The sequence below is a fragment of the Trachypithecus francoisi genome, unplaced genomic scaffold (assembly GCF_009764315.1).
Source record: "Trachypithecus francoisi isolate TF-2019V2 unplaced genomic scaffold, Tfra_2.0 Lachesis_group8, whole genome shotgun sequence".
NCBI lineage: Eukaryota > Metazoa > Chordata > Mammalia > Primates > Cercopithecidae > Trachypithecus > Trachypithecus francoisi.
The window spans coordinates 9,208,910-9,223,708 of record NW_022681473.1 but is presented as its reverse complement, the minus strand read 5'-3'; the positions used below and the strand labels follow the sequence as shown (position 1 = coordinate 9,223,708).

The 14,799-nt window shown below is 51.1% G+C and overlaps 1 protein-coding gene across 2 annotated transcripts in view; it reads right to left on the bottom strand.

Moving 5' to 3' along the window:
• Positions 1-14,799, bottom strand: part of BATF2 (basic leucine zipper ATF-like transcription factor 2) — a 30,362-nt gene that overhangs the window by 1,988 nt on the left and 13,575 nt on the right. Inside the window, exons 2-4 of one of the 2 annotated variants that reach the window (XM_033207002.1) lie at positions 8,273-8,393; positions 7,604-7,705; positions 5,165-5,266 (exon numbers count right to left, since the gene is read on the bottom strand). In XM_033207002.1, coding sequence (XP_033062893.1) covers positions 5,165-5,266; positions 7,604-7,642 — 141 coding nt within the window. In that variant the 5' untranslated portion in view covers positions 7,643-7,705; positions 8,273-8,393. Of the gene's footprint in view, positions 1-161; positions 231-5,164; positions 5,267-7,603; positions 7,706-8,272; positions 8,394-14,799 lie in introns of those variants that run through there. The other variant, XM_033207004.1, reaches the window with a different exon arrangement.

Below are 14,799 nucleotides of genomic sequence, written 5' to 3'. Positions count from 1 at the left end.
TGCCACCACCATTGGAATAGCCAAGTGGGGTCTCTTGGCCACTCTCTGGTCAGCCCTTCATAACCACCTACCAAGTCTCCCCTGTCCCACCCCCTGAAGGGGCTCAGATCCGCCTGCTCTCATCCCACCGCTAGTGCCCTAGAGCCAGTGCCATTTCTCACCTGGTATCTCCATGGGCCTCCAACCCATGTGCCCCCCAAACCACCTATTCTCTTGCCCACAGGAGCCATTCAACAACCGTGTCATTAATTGCAGGTTAAAGCCCTTTAGAGGCACCCACCAAATTCCCTGTGGTAGAATTCCAGGCCTGTGTGGTGGCCGCAGCTGAGACCTCTGGTATTCTCTCTCCCGCCTTCTTTCTTTCTCCCCTCCCTTCCTGACCCTCACATGAACTCTGCTTCCTGGCCACATTTCCTGTTTCCTCTGCCTGGACACCCTTCCGCCGCCCTTCCCTGTGCAAATCCCAACAGGGCCTTCCAGTGGCAACTTTGATGTCATTCTGCCCTAGATTGCTTATTGCCAGTGCCAGATCTTTTGAGGGCCCAGAACTCGCCCCTACGAGCACTGTGGGAGGATTCAGGAGATTGTTTTACACGTTGATAGCACGAGTGTGTTCCATTCTGCATCCCTGAATCAGCATTTATTAAGTTCTATTCTGCTGAATGCCGGTTCTGAGAACCCCTGAGACACAATCAATGTGCAGTTCTAAATAACCATTTATGATGACAATAGTGGTAAAAATGCAGAAAGAATTTTATGTCCATATCTCACACAGGGCTGAATACATTGAACAACTTCTTTCAGTCACCCCCCCCGCCCCGTTTTCCGGACACTTTGAAAGAAGAAGTTGCAAGGATGTTTTGCACAAAATGTGGTTTTGGCCCTGGACTCAAAGTTCTTTTTTTTTTTTGAGACGGAGTCTGGCTCTGTCGCCCAGGCTGGAGTACAGTGGCTCGATCTCGGCTCACTGCAAGCTCCACCTCCCGGGTTCATGCCATTCTCCTGCCTCAGCCTCCTGAGTAGCCAGGATCACAGGCGCCCACCACCACGCCCGGCTAACTTTTTGTATTTTTAGGAGAGACGGGGTTTCACCATATTAGCCAGGATGGTCTTGATCTCCTGACCTCATGATCTGCCCACCTCGGCCTCCCAAAGTGCTAGGATTACAGGCGTGAGCCACCGTGCCTGGCCCTGGACTCAGAGTTCTAACAGGCCTGAAAGCCACCGGCCCCATTCCCAAACTGGTTTCTGCACGTTGAATGATGAAATTTTTTTTTTTTTTTTGATATGGAGTCTTGCTCTGTCGCCCAGGCTGGAGTGCAATGGCGCGATCTCAGCTCACTGCAACCTCCGCCTCCTGGGTTCAAATGATTCTCCTGCCTCAGCCTCCCGAGTAGCTGGGACTACAGGTGCGCACCACCATGCCCAGCTAATTTTTATATTTTTAGTAGAGATGGGGTTTCACCATGTTGGTCAGGCTTGTCTCGAACTCCTGACCTCGTGACCGCCAGCCTCGGCCTCCCAAAGTGCTGGGATTACAGGGGTCAGCCACCGTGCCTGGCTGGAATGATGGACATTTCTAAAATGTATCATTAGGTCACCCTTCACCTAAATTCTCCAAAGGCCTCAACTCACCTCCAGGAACTGAGTCACTCACTCATTCATTTATTCATTCATTTGCTACCTTCAGGAGGCTCAAGGAGTGACAATTTCAATTTCGTCCCTTTCCTCTTCCCTGTTTTAGTTTTCCTGACAAGATTTAACACCATCTGACATACTGACCACTCTAGGGACTTTTTGTCTGTCGGTCTGGCTTCCCCAGGAGAATATAAGCCCCTAGGCCGGGCGCGGTGGCTCAAGCCTGTAATCCCAGCACTTTGGGAGGCCGAGATGGGCGGATCACGAGGTCAGGAGATCGAGACCATCCTGGCTAACACGGTGAAACCTCGTCTCTACTAAAAATGCAAAAAACTAGCCGGGCGAGGTGGCGGGCGCCTGTAGTCCCAGCTACTCCGGAGGCTGAGGCAGGAGAATGGCATAAACCGGGAGGCGGAGCTTGCAGTGAGCTGAGATCCGGCCACTGCACCCCAGCCCAGGAGACAGAGCAAGACTCCGTCTCAAAAAAAAAAAAAAAAAAAAAAAAAAAAGAATATAAGCCCCGTGGGCGAGGCCAGGGTGGGCGTTTGTCTAGTGTGTCTACAGCTCTATATCCAGTGCTTAGAACTGTGCCTGGCACACGGGAGACACTCAATAGACATTTCCAGAAGGAAGGAATAAACGAATGCATGGGTCTCCTAGGCACCATTCTGAGCACCAGTCCTCACTCTCAGCTGGTCTACAGGGTACTGCTCCCCACGCCTGTGCCAGCACTCTGTCATTTGTCCTCCATGAGCACCAGTCCTCACTCTCAGCTGGTCTACAGGGTACTGCTCCCCACGCCTGTGCCAGCACTCTGTCATTTGTCCTCCATGAGCACCAGTCCTCACTCTCAGCTGGTCTACAGGGTACTGCTCCCCACGCCTGTGCCAGCACTCTGTCATTTGTCCTCCATGAGCACCAGTCCTCACTCTCAGCTGGTCTACAGGGTACTGCCCCCCACGCCTGTGCCAGCACTCTGTCATTGTCCTCCATGAGCACCAGTCCTCACTCTCAGCTGGTCTACAGGGTACTGCTCCCCACGCCTGTGCCAGCACTCTGTCTGTCATTTGTCCTCAATGTGTTTCCTCACCTTCATCCTCTGGGAAAACACCCATTTGTTCTTAAGCTCAGGCTTCATCTCCTTTTTCTTTGTTGTTGTTGTTTTTTGAGACAGAGTCTCTCTCTGTTGCCCAGAATGAAGTGCAGTGGCACGACCTCAGCTCACTGCAACCTCCGCCTCCCAGGTTCAAGCAATTCTTCTGCCCCAGCTACTGAGATTGGCTAATGAGCTACCAAGTCCCTGTAATCCCAGCTATTGGGACTGCCTAATTAGCTACCGTGCTTGGCTAATTTTTGTATTTTAGTAAAGATGGGGTTTCACCACGTTGGCCAGGCTGGTCTCAAACTCCTGGCTTCAAGTAATCCACCCACCTCAGCCTCCCAAAGTGCTGGGATTACAGGCGTGAGCCACTGCGTCTGGCTCATCTCCTCTTTAGACCACTCAGTGCCACTACCTATGTGCTATGGACTCTATTGTGTTCCCTCCAAAAATTATATGTTGAAGCCATAATCCCCAATGTGATTACATTTAGAGATAAGGTTCTTAGAAGGTAATTTAGATTAAATGAGGTCCCAGGATAAAGGATAGGGTTCTAATCTGATAGGATCGGTGGCCTTATAAGAAGAGGAAGGGAGGCCGAGGTGGGTGGATCAATTGAGTCCAGGAGTTCAAGACCAGCCTGGGTTACATGGAGAAACTCTGTCTCTACAAAAAATACAAAAATTAGCCAAGTGTGGTGGTGCATGCCTATAGTCCCAGCCACTTGGGAGACTGAGGTGGGGAGGATCGCTTGAGCCTGGGAAGCTGAGGTTGCAGTGAGCTAAGATCGTGGACTGCACTCTAACCTGGACAACAGAGCAAGACCCTCTAAAAAAAAAAAAAAGAGGAAGGGGCCAGGCATGGTAGCTCGTGCCTGTAATCTCAGCACTTTGGGACATGGAGGTGGGAGGATTGCTTGAGCCCAGGAGCTCAAGACCAGACTGGGCAACATAGCAAGACCCCCATCTCTATTAAAAAATAAAAAATATGAAGACATAAAAACGAAAGAACAAATAAATAATAAATGAATAAAAAATTAAAACAAAAAGGAGGGGGCCAGGTGCAGTGGTTCACGCCTGTAATCCCAGCACTTTGGGAGGCTGAGGTGGACAGATCACTTAAAGCCAGGAGTTTGAAACCAGCCTGGCCAACATAGTGAAACCCCACCTCTGCTGAAAAACAAAAATTAGCTGGGCGTAGTGGCACATGCCTGTAATCCCACCTACTCAGGAAGCTGAGGCCGGAGAATCACTTGAACCCAGGAGGTAGAGGTTGTAGTGAGCCAAGTGGCGCCACTGCACTCCAGTCTGGGCAACAGAGTAAGACTCTGTCTCAAAAGCAACAACAACAACAACAACAAAAATCCCAAAAAGGAGAGGAAGGGAAAGAGATCACTCTGTCCTCTCATGTGCACTGGGAGGCCATAAGAACATAGTGAGAAGGCAGCCACTTACAAGTCAGGAAGAGCACCCTCACCTGGAACCGAATTGGCCGGCGCCTTAATCTTGGACTTCCCAGCCTCCAGAACTGTGAGAAATAAACGTCTGTTGTTTAAGCCACCATCTATGGTATTTTCAGATGAGCAGGAAGCTCAGTAAAGGAAGCAACTTGAAACTGGGACTGGAAACCCCGCCCATTTTAACCCTGAACCACAGTTCTCACAGTATGGTCTTGGCCACCTCCTGAACTCTGAGCCCTGAGTGGTTAATCACAGATCACCATGCAAGTCCTTGGGCCCCACCTGGCCTCATGAGGTGGGAGCTGGCAGAGGAAGAACAATCTACTTTTTTTTTTTTTTCTACAGACAGGGTCTCAATCTGTTGCCCAGGTTAGATGCAGTGGTGCAATCATGGCTCACTGCAGCCTTGAACTTCTGGGGTCAAGCAATCCTCCTGTCTCAGTTTCCTGAGTAGCTGGGACTACAGGTGTGCACCACCATGCCCAGCTAACTATTTTTTAATTTTTGTAGAGACAGAGTCTCGCTATATTGCCCAGACTGGTCTTGAACTCCTGGGCTCAAACAATCCTCCAGCCTCAGCCTCCCAAAGTGCTAGGATTATAGGCGTGAGCCACTGTGCCCAGCCTAGAATCTGCATTTTAACCAGTGTCTCAGCTGGCCATTGTGTTGGGGTCTCCCTGTTTGCCTGCACTTCCTGTCTTCCTTCCCCTAGACTGCAGACACCTTAGGACAAGGCTGGGCTGAGGATAACCCTTTGTGTCCCTGGATCCTGGTGTGTACCTGGTACATGGTTTGTACTCAACACTCAGAACTTTCCAAATCTCAGCCACAGGACCCTTTCCTCATCCCAAACCCAGGTGACCTAGAAAAATACAGGAGTTTGGGGAAGGTCTGCTCCCAGGTGGGATGGAGAAGAGGTGACTGGGCCGGTAAGTGGAGTCAGAGACAAGGAAAAGGGTTGTCCGCACCTGGTGCAGGGCGTCTGCCTTGTCTGTGTGCTTCTGCCGGCTTCGCTGGGCGGCTGCCCGGTTCTTCTGCTTCTTCAGCTGCCTTTGCTGCTCCTCGGGTTCCTGAGGGCCACGAGGCAGAGGACTCAGGAGGCACGGTCAGGCCTTGTGCCCTCCGTCCTGGCCCGCCATTTGTAAAGCCAAGTCTTTCCCCTTGAGTCAAGTTCCCAAGGGTCTTTGTTCTCCCAGAAGCTCCCTTGGCACCCCTATAGCAGGCACTGCACACCGTGTTGGAATGCCAGCCACACCCCGTGTCCTGCTCACAGCTCACGTGGAGGATGGGAGGGCAAGCAGGGAAGATGGGAAGCCTGATATTCAAACTCAGACAGAGCTGACTTCAAACCCCATATTCTTTTTTCTGTTTTTTTAAGACAGAGCCTCACTCTATTGCCCAGGCTGGAGTAGTACAGCGGCACAATCTTGGCTCACTGCAACCTCTGACTCCTGAGTTCAAGCAATTCTCCTGCCTTAGCCTCCCAAGTAGCTGGGACTACAGGCACCTGCCACCATGCCTGGCTAATTTTTGTATTTTTAGTAGAGATGGGGTTCATCATGTTGGCCAGGCTCGTCTCAAACTGATCTCGAGCTCCTGACCTCAGGTGATTCACCAGCCTCGGCCTCCCAAACTGCTGGGATTACAGGTGTGAGCCACCGCGCCCAGCCAAGCCCCACATTCTTGAACCCAATTGCCCCATCCCTGCAATGGAAGCACCACAGCGAAGGGGTAAAGCCCATGCGGCAGGCAGCCCAGAGCCGGCGTGGCATAAAGCTCAGCTTCCATTCTTCCCACTGCCATGATTTCCACACCAAGGTGTGAACTTTCCTAACTGTGAGCTCCGTGAGGGCAGATGTTCCCTGTGCCCAGCTCCGCTCAAGCCCAAAGCAGATATTCACTTATTCAACAAACGTGTATAAGCTCCTACTATGTTCCAGGCAGTAAGCTAGGGGGACACAACAGCAAACAAAATACACACAAATCCCTGCCCTCAAATTGCTCACATTGTAGCGGGATGGTAGCGAAGGATGAATGAATGAAGGGTTTACTCTGGTGGAAGAGTGGACTCAAAGGTTGACAGTTGTGACCACCTTGTACCCTGGGGTGAATGAAACTTAGATAAAATATTTTACCCAAATGTCCAGAGCTCTGCAAAGTCAGAGCAAGAGGGACTGTTGGAGAGCTCACAGCCCAGCCCTCTCCCCCAAGTCTCTCTGGGGCATGTGTTTTGAGGGTAAGAACCTCAGGCAAGGCCCTGGCCGCCCTGGCCACAGATTCTGAATGCTCCTAGGCTCCTGCCACAGCTCCACCCTTGCCATATGCTCCCTGGGGCCATGTCCACGGCAGGCTCACTGTAACACTGGGGCACCAAAAGACTAAAGGCTGAGACAGGACCCATGGGGAGTGAATGGGGCTCCTGTGAGATGGGCAGAGCCTCCAAGGGAAACCATGGCCCAGGGAATATTTCTTTATTTTATTTTATTGTATTTATTTTATTTTAGAGACAGAGTCTCTCTCTGTCACCCAGGCTGGAGTGCAGTGGCACGATCTCAGCTCACTGAAACCTCCGCCTCCCAGGTTCAAGCAATTCTCCTGCCTCAGCCTCCTGAGTAGCTTGGACTACAGGCACCCACCACCACGCCCAGCTAATTTTTGTACTTTTAGTAGAGACGGGGTTTCACCATGTTGGCCAGGATGGTCTCGATCTCCTGAACTCAGGTGATCTGCCCGCCTCAGCCTCCCAAAGTGCTGGGATTACAGGTGTGAGCCACCGAGCCTGGCCTATTTTATTTTATTGAGACAGAGTCTCTCTCTGTCGCCCATGCTGGTGTGCAGTGGCACAATCTCAACTCACTGCAACCTCTATCTCCCGGGTTCAAGCAGTTCTCCTGCCTCAGCCTCTCGAGTAGCTGAGACTACAGACGTGCCCTGCCAAACCCGGCTGATTTTTGTATTTTCAGTAGAGATGGGGTTTCGCTGTATTGCCCAGGCTGATCTTGAACTCCTGGCCTCATGTTATGTGTCTGCCTCAGCCTCCCAAGGGGCTGGGATTACAGGCATGAGCCACCACACCTAGCCGGCCTGGGTTATTTGGAGAAGGAAGGAAAGGCTGCTGTGAGGGTAGTGAGGGGGACCAGGTACGTTAGGGGAGAGCAAGTACACAGAGGTCAAGTTCTAACCCGAAGGCTGGACCTGCAATGTGAGAGCTGGAAACAACTCATTCCAATCGCGACTTCAGGGGAGGAAAGTGAGGCCCGGAGAGGGGCATGCAGAGCCGTCTGTCACACTGCTAAGAGTACAGAGCTGGGACTAGGAGCTCCTGACTGCAGCCCTCACTGCCTGGGCACTGAGAACCCTTGGGATGCTCCCCTTCTCATCCCCGATCCCCAATCCCCTGTACTCACTGTCCCGGTCAGCAGCCCATTGCCCCTGCAGAGGTGCATGGCTTAGGTGGGGAAGCAGAGTCGTCCCTCAGCAGCTGTGACTTCTCAGTGCCCTCTGGAGGCCTAAGGAAGTGGTGGCTCTTTAAATCCCCAGTGACCACTCCGCCCCCAGAGGGCCAAGTTTCAGTTTCTCCTAAAGCCACCAGTTGCTCAGAATCCCTGGCTCAGGCTTGTTCACGTGGCTAGAATTTCCTAACATGAACTGGTCTTCCGGTTGGACCCTTCTCTGGAAAGAGGATGGTGGAGGGTGGAGAGGAGGGAAGACCAAAGGCCAGGTGTGAGGAGGGTGTTCCGGGGGAGGGAGGGCAGGCGGCCAGGGACTGAGATGAGAGGAGAAGCCAGTGGGGACTGAGGCTCATGTGGGGTAGAGAGCCCTTGAGCTCTGGAATTGGGGGAACTGGATCACAGCCCACATTGGAGCTGTCCAGCTTTCAGAAAGTGACTCTCCTTCTCTGAGCCCTAGTTTTCTCATCTGTAAGGGTATGGGCTGGAGGATGGTACAACTACCCACTCCCAGGCTCATTGCAGGAACTAAGCCAGATAATACAACCACCCCCAAACCTTCTGAGACCACTATGGAAGCATGTCTGCAAAAATAAGCAATGACCGTTGGATAGAACAGATGGATACATTACTGTTTTCATACAACAGACTGCGTAGCAGTGGAAAGATTGATGTCCAGTGGTTAGGAGTCCAGCTTCCAATTTACGAACTTGGGTTCGTAATTTCATCTGTGTTTCTGTTTCCAAATCTGTAAAGTGGGGATAAAAACAATTTTGTTAGGCCAGATGCAGTGGTTCATGCCTGTAATCCAAGTACTCTGGGAGGCCAAGGCAGGAGGATCACTTGAGCTCAGGAGTTTGAGACCAGCCTGGGCAACCTTATCTCTACTAAAAAAAAAAAAAATAGCTAGGCATGGTGGCACACACCTGTATTCCCAGTTACTCAGGAGGCTGAGATGGGAGGTCACTTGAGCCCAGGAGTTCAAGGCTGCAGTGAGCTATAATCTTGCCATTGCACTCCAGCCTGGGCAATACAACAAGACCTTGTTTCAAAAAATTAATTAATTAAAAATTAAAAAATAAAGAGCGCTGAGTGTGGTGGCTCACGCCTGTAATCCCAGCACTTTGGGAGGCCGAGATGGGTGGACCACCTGAGGTCGGGAGTTCGAGACCAGCCTGACCAACATGGAGAAACTCCGTCTCTACTAAAAATACAAAATTAGCCAGGCGTGGTGGCACATGCCTATAATCCCAGCTACTACGGAGGCTGAGGCAGGAGAATTGCTTGAACCTGGAGGCAGAGGTTGCGGTGAGCTGAGATCGTGCCATTGCACTCCAGCCTGGGCAACAAGAGTAAAACTCCATCTCAAAAAATAATAATAATAATAATAATAATAATAATAATAATAAATAAATAATAAAGACCTAGCAAACCCTGAAGCCCCAGGCATATCTGCATCGTTGTTGTATCTCTAAGAGGGACCACACTTGGATGGGGCATCTGTTTGGGGGCCAGAGAGGCCAGTAATTCCTGTCCAAGAACAGCATGCATGCAGTCTGTAGAGTCCTATGGTCTGGTGACTAGAGCATCTTGGGGTTGTACCTGAGACCTGAGGGTTCATGGCTGATGATGTGGGGTCACAAGAATGGCAAATACAGGTATGATCTTCTGATAGGTGATGGTGGCTGGAATGTTGTTTTAAAGAGTTCATGGTCACCTCTGAGCTTAGTAAAAAAGAGTACTGCCGTTGATTAGCAATGTCTGCCACACCATGATTGATTAGTGATGTCTGTCATGGACAGCGGTGTGGAGAGTGCAGTCCCCTGCTATCCTTAGAACCAGGCATATAATAAACAAAACAAAACAAAACAAAAAAAGAACCAGGCATAAAGCAAGTCTGGGTTTCAGAGTCAAAAGACTTGACTCTCAGTCCTGGCACTCCACTCACCCAGTTTATCACCTGGAGCCTCAGTGTCTTCAAATATATGCTGGCAATCACAAAGAAATGATATCTATTTGACAGTTGTTTTGAAGATGGGAAAGAATGAAATGAGAAGAAAGCTCTTGGGATATTGTAAAGTACTATGCGGCAAGGATTCCCCCTCCTGAGATTTGTGGTGTCATATTCTGGATTCTAAGATTATTAATGCAGGCTCCTAATTTAAAATGCCTGGGTGGGTAGGATTGGGCATAACAGCTGGGCCTTGCCCTCCTAGTTTCTGAGGGGCCTGGGGGCAGAGGCTGAAGTGGGATGCCCCACGCAGTGAGGCCATGCCTGTTTCTCTGAATTATTGTTTCCCAGAAACCAGGAAGGCTGAGGCATCTTGCCTGAGGCAGGCACCTGAAGGGCTCATTAAGCCCGCCTATAAGCTCCCCTGGGAGGATCTGCAGGTGTCTTGTGCGTGATGTGACTAAGAAGAAACACCCGTGTGTGTGTGTGTGTGTGTGTGTGTGTGTGTGTGTGTGTGTAGGGGCTAGTGTCCCTACTCCAGATCCCAGCCCCCATCCCGGACCCCCAGTCTTTCTTCTCCAGAACTCGGCTTCTGACAGAGGTGAGACAGCAGGTGTAACTCTTCCCAGAACACCACAGCCCTGGGAGAAGACCAAAGAAGGCAGCATTTATGGCTTCCTAAGGAGGCAGCTGGGAGAGGGAGTGGCAGGGAGGGAGGGAAGGAGGGGGAGTGGGTAATGTTTAACTAGGAATGGCTGTGGGAGACTTCTCTCAGGCAGGTGGGACCATCCAATCTGACCTTGCCTTAGACGGTGTCTCAGTCAGCTCAGGCTGCTATAATACAATACCAGAAACTGGGTGGCTTAATGACAGACTTTTATTTCTCGCAGTTCTGAGGGCTGAGAAATCCAAGAGCAAGGTGCTGGTAGGTTTAGCTCCTGGCAAGGCCTCTTCCTGGCTGAAAGATGGTGGCACTCTTGCCGTGTTCTCAGATAGTCTCTCTGCCTTCTAATAAAGACACTTATCCCGGCCGGGCGCGGTGGCTCAAGCCTGTAATCCCAGCACATTGGGAGGCCGAGGCGGGCGGATCATGAGGTCAGGAGATCGAGACCATCTTGGCTAACACGGTGAAACCCCGTCTCTACTAAAAATACATAAAATTAGCCGGGCGTGGTGGTGGGCGCCTGTAGTCCCAGCTACTTGGAGGCTGAGGCGGGAGAATGGCATGAACCCGGGAGGCGGAGCTTGCAGTGAGCCGAGATCATGCCACTGCACTCCAGCCTGGGCGACAGAGCGAGACTCCATCTCAAAAAAAAAAAAAAGACACTCATCCCATGGTAGGGTCCTACCCTCACGACCTTATCTCAGCCTAATTACCTCCTGAAGGCCCCACCTCCAAATACCATCGTACCAAGGGTTGGCACTTCAGTGTGTGAGTTTGGGGGGGACACAAACTTTCAGTCCATAAAAGAGGGTGAGCAAACTAATGCCCAGAGGAGCAAGGTCACCCCACAGGAGGGGCAGAGCTGCAGGGAGAACACAACCTCTCTCTTCCAGGCTTCAGTCCTGCTCCACACCCTGCTTGGAAAGGCCTGGTCCATTAGTCCAGAGCCAGCAGCACCAGTGGGTGGAGGGTTGGAGGCCTCCCAAATACCACACCTACCAATGAGCTCCTGCATGGCAGGACTGGTTCTTTGAAGGGTCCTCAGTGCTTCAAACACTGCCTTCACATAATAGACGCTCAATTAATGAATTAATGAATTAAAGTCCAGCAGGCAGCTTGCCACCCAGGAACCCCAAAACTTTTCTGAGGAAAGAAACTTTTTGCTCATTCCCATAGGACCTGCTCTGGGTTCCTGGGGGGCTCTCCTCAACCAACTTCATCATTTTACCAGTGAAGAAACTGAGGTATAGGGAAGAGAAAGTCACACCACTGTTTTGGGAGAAGCCAGGATGCATTGAAGCCCTGTGCCCCCACTTTTTTTTTTTTTGAAACAGAGTCCCACTCTGTCACCCAGGCTAGAGTGCAGTGGTGCAATCTTGGCCACCGTGTCCAGCCCCTACACTGTCCCAATTCTTTCCCACACTTCCTGGGGTTAGACAGACGCTCAGATCTCCAGCTGCTGAAGATGAGGACCCTTCAGTCTAGGTCCTTCTACCATGTGCATCCCTCATATTAGGGATTAGGTCATATTAGGCATGGCCTCCTCGGGGCACCTCCAGAGAGCTACAGATGAAAGCAGAAAAAGAGGCCAGTAAGTTGCTGGCAGGGCTGACTGGCTACTGACTTCCCATCCACACCTGAGTGGGAGCCAAGCCTCAGCTGGGAAGAGTTTACAATCCAAGGGTGTGTGGGACACGCCTGTTGAGGAAGGCACTTCCTGTCATAGAACTTCCCACCGGGGAGGTCACTTTCTGCTGGGGAGGTCAGGGAAGGATTTCCAGAGCAGGAGCTCTTTTGAAGGGACATTGAGGGATGGGCAGGCTCTATCCTAAGACCTGGAACTTGTTCTTGGGCAAGGTTACTTAACTAACCTCTTTATGCCTCATCTGTAAAATGGGGATGATATGTTATGGTGGTTGTCTTTATGGCAAAGAGAAACATACAATTTTGTGGGGTTTTTTGTTTGTTTTTGTTTTTGTTTTGTTTTGTTTTGAGATGGAGTCTCGCTCTGTCGCCCAGGCTGGAGTACAGTGGTGTGATCTCGGCTCACTGTGAGCTCCGCCTCCCGGGTTCACACCATTCTCCTGCCTCAGCCTCCCGAGTAGCTGGGACTACAGGTGCCCACCACCACACGCGGCTAATATTTTGTATTTTTAGTAAAGATGGGATTTCACCGTGTTAGCCAGGATGGTCTTGATCTCCTGACCTCGTGATCTGCCTGCCTTAGCTTTCCAAAGTGCTGGGATTACAGGTGTGAGCCACCACGCTCACCTGTAATTTGAGACGGAGTCTTGCTCTGTCTCCCAGGCTGGAGTGAGGTGGTATGATCTCGGCTCACTGCAACCTCCATCTCCTGGGTTCAAGTGATTCTCCTGCCTCAACCTCCCAAGTAGCTGGGTTTACAGGTGCAAGCCACCATGCCCAGCTACTTTTTGTATTTTTAGTAGAGATGGGGCTTTCACCATGTTGGCCTGGTTGGTCTCGAACTCGTGACCTTAGGTGATCCACCAACCTCAGCCTCCCAAAGTGCTGGGATTATAGGCATGAGCCACCACGTCTGGCCAATGGGGATAATAATAGAAGGATTTAAGTAATTTATGTAAATGGCTTAGAACAGTGCGCGGCCCACAGTTAAGTCACATAAACATCTGTTAAACTTAACAAAGGCACTCAATACATATCTGATTAATTTTTATTCAGGTAACAACAGGCTTGTATTTTGTCCTTCCCTCCTTCCCTCCCTCTCTCTCTCTCTCTCTTTCTTTCTTTGTTGAGATGGAGTCTCACTCTGTCGCCCAGGCTGGAGTGCAGTGGCATGATCTCAGCTCACTGCAACCTCCGCCTCCCAGGTTCAAGCGATTCTCCTGGCTCAGCCTCCTAAGTAGCCGCTTCAGACACGATGCCCAAACGACGTCATCGGGAGTCAGACTCTTCCTCTATTTGTCCTCCGGGCTGGCTACCTTCTCAGGCAAAGCCCGCTCATGGGAGTAGGATGGCCACCAGAAACACCAGCTTCACAGCACCCCAGCGGGGGCACATCCCCAGCCCCTCCCACTTTCCCAGTAGCTACAATAAAAGTCCCAGGCTTGGCCTTCCTTGGCCTGGCTTGGGTCATGTGCCTATTCCTGACATCAATCACTGTGACCAGATGAGATGGGCAAGGCCAGGACCTCAGGCCCATCCTGGAGTCCAGGGTTGGGGTCAGCCCCATCTAAACCATAGGGACTAGGGGTGAAGAAGGGGCAGCTCCCCAGGGCATTGGGTGCTGTTGGCAGAAGAAGGGTGAGTAGATGCCAGTTGATCCCACAACCTTAGGTCAGCTTCCGACATGAGGAAACTGCCACTCAGCAGCACATCCTGGACCCTGGTCACCTCCCCAGGTTGATGGACTCCAATCCCCCGTGCCTCTGATAGCAAGCCCAGCACTCTTCCTGTCCATTGTTTCACAGCTGCCCAAGATGCGGAGGAAGGTCCCAGCAGGCAGGGACCCGTGGACAGGAAAGCAAGGGCTTGCCAAAGGATGATTCCAGATGTACTGAATGCTGGGCAGAGACAGGGGAAGCCACATCATGGGGACTCCCCAGGGCATGGGGAGAGAAAAACAGACTTACTTTCAGCACATTGTGCACAGCACATTTCAGTGCTCATTAAAGATGGAGTCTGGGCCAGGCGCGGTGGCTCACACCTGTAATCCCAGGACTTTGGGAAGCCGAGGTTGGCAAATTAAGAGTTCGAGACCAAGGGAGGGGGGAGGAGGGAGGGATTGCATTGGGGAGTTATACATGATATAAATGATGAATTGATGGGTGCTGACGAGCTGACGGGTGCAGCACACCAACATGGCATAAGTATACATATGTAACAAACCTGCACGTTATGCACATGTACCCTAGAACTTAAAGTATAATAAAAAAAAAAAAAAAAAAAGAGTTCGAGACCAGCCTGGCCAACCTCGTGAAACCTTGTCTCTACTAAAAATACAAAAATTAGCCAGGCATGGTGGCACATGCCTGTATTTCCAGCTACTTGGGAGGCTGAGGCAGGAGAGTTGCTTGAACCTGGGAGGCAGAAGTTGCAGTGAGCCAAGACTGCACCACTGCACTCCAGTCTGGACAACAGAGACTCCGTGTTAAAAAATAAAAATGAAAAAAGATGGAGTCTGCAAATAGCTGGGCCTCCCAGGAACTAAGTGACTTCCCCAGGGCTCTATGGGGCTCTTCACTGCCTGGTCCTCAGTGCACCTTCCCACGCTCACTCCCCTCCCCAACCCCCAGTCCTGCTGGCTCTTTGCCACCTCCAATGCCTTGTGCTTCTGAGTCTCTGCCATTCCTTTAATGTACTTACACATCTTTCCAGGAAGTGGTCTGGAACTTCTGGAAACGGGCAGGCAGTATAAATTATAAACAGCTGAGCTCTGAAGAGTCTGAGAGCATCCCAGGGCTTTGTTTGTTTGCAAATGGCAGTTGCAATCATAGCTCCTGGATTTTCCCAGGCAGTTCAAGCCCCAAAAAGACCAGGGTTCAGTCCTCGCTCTGTCCT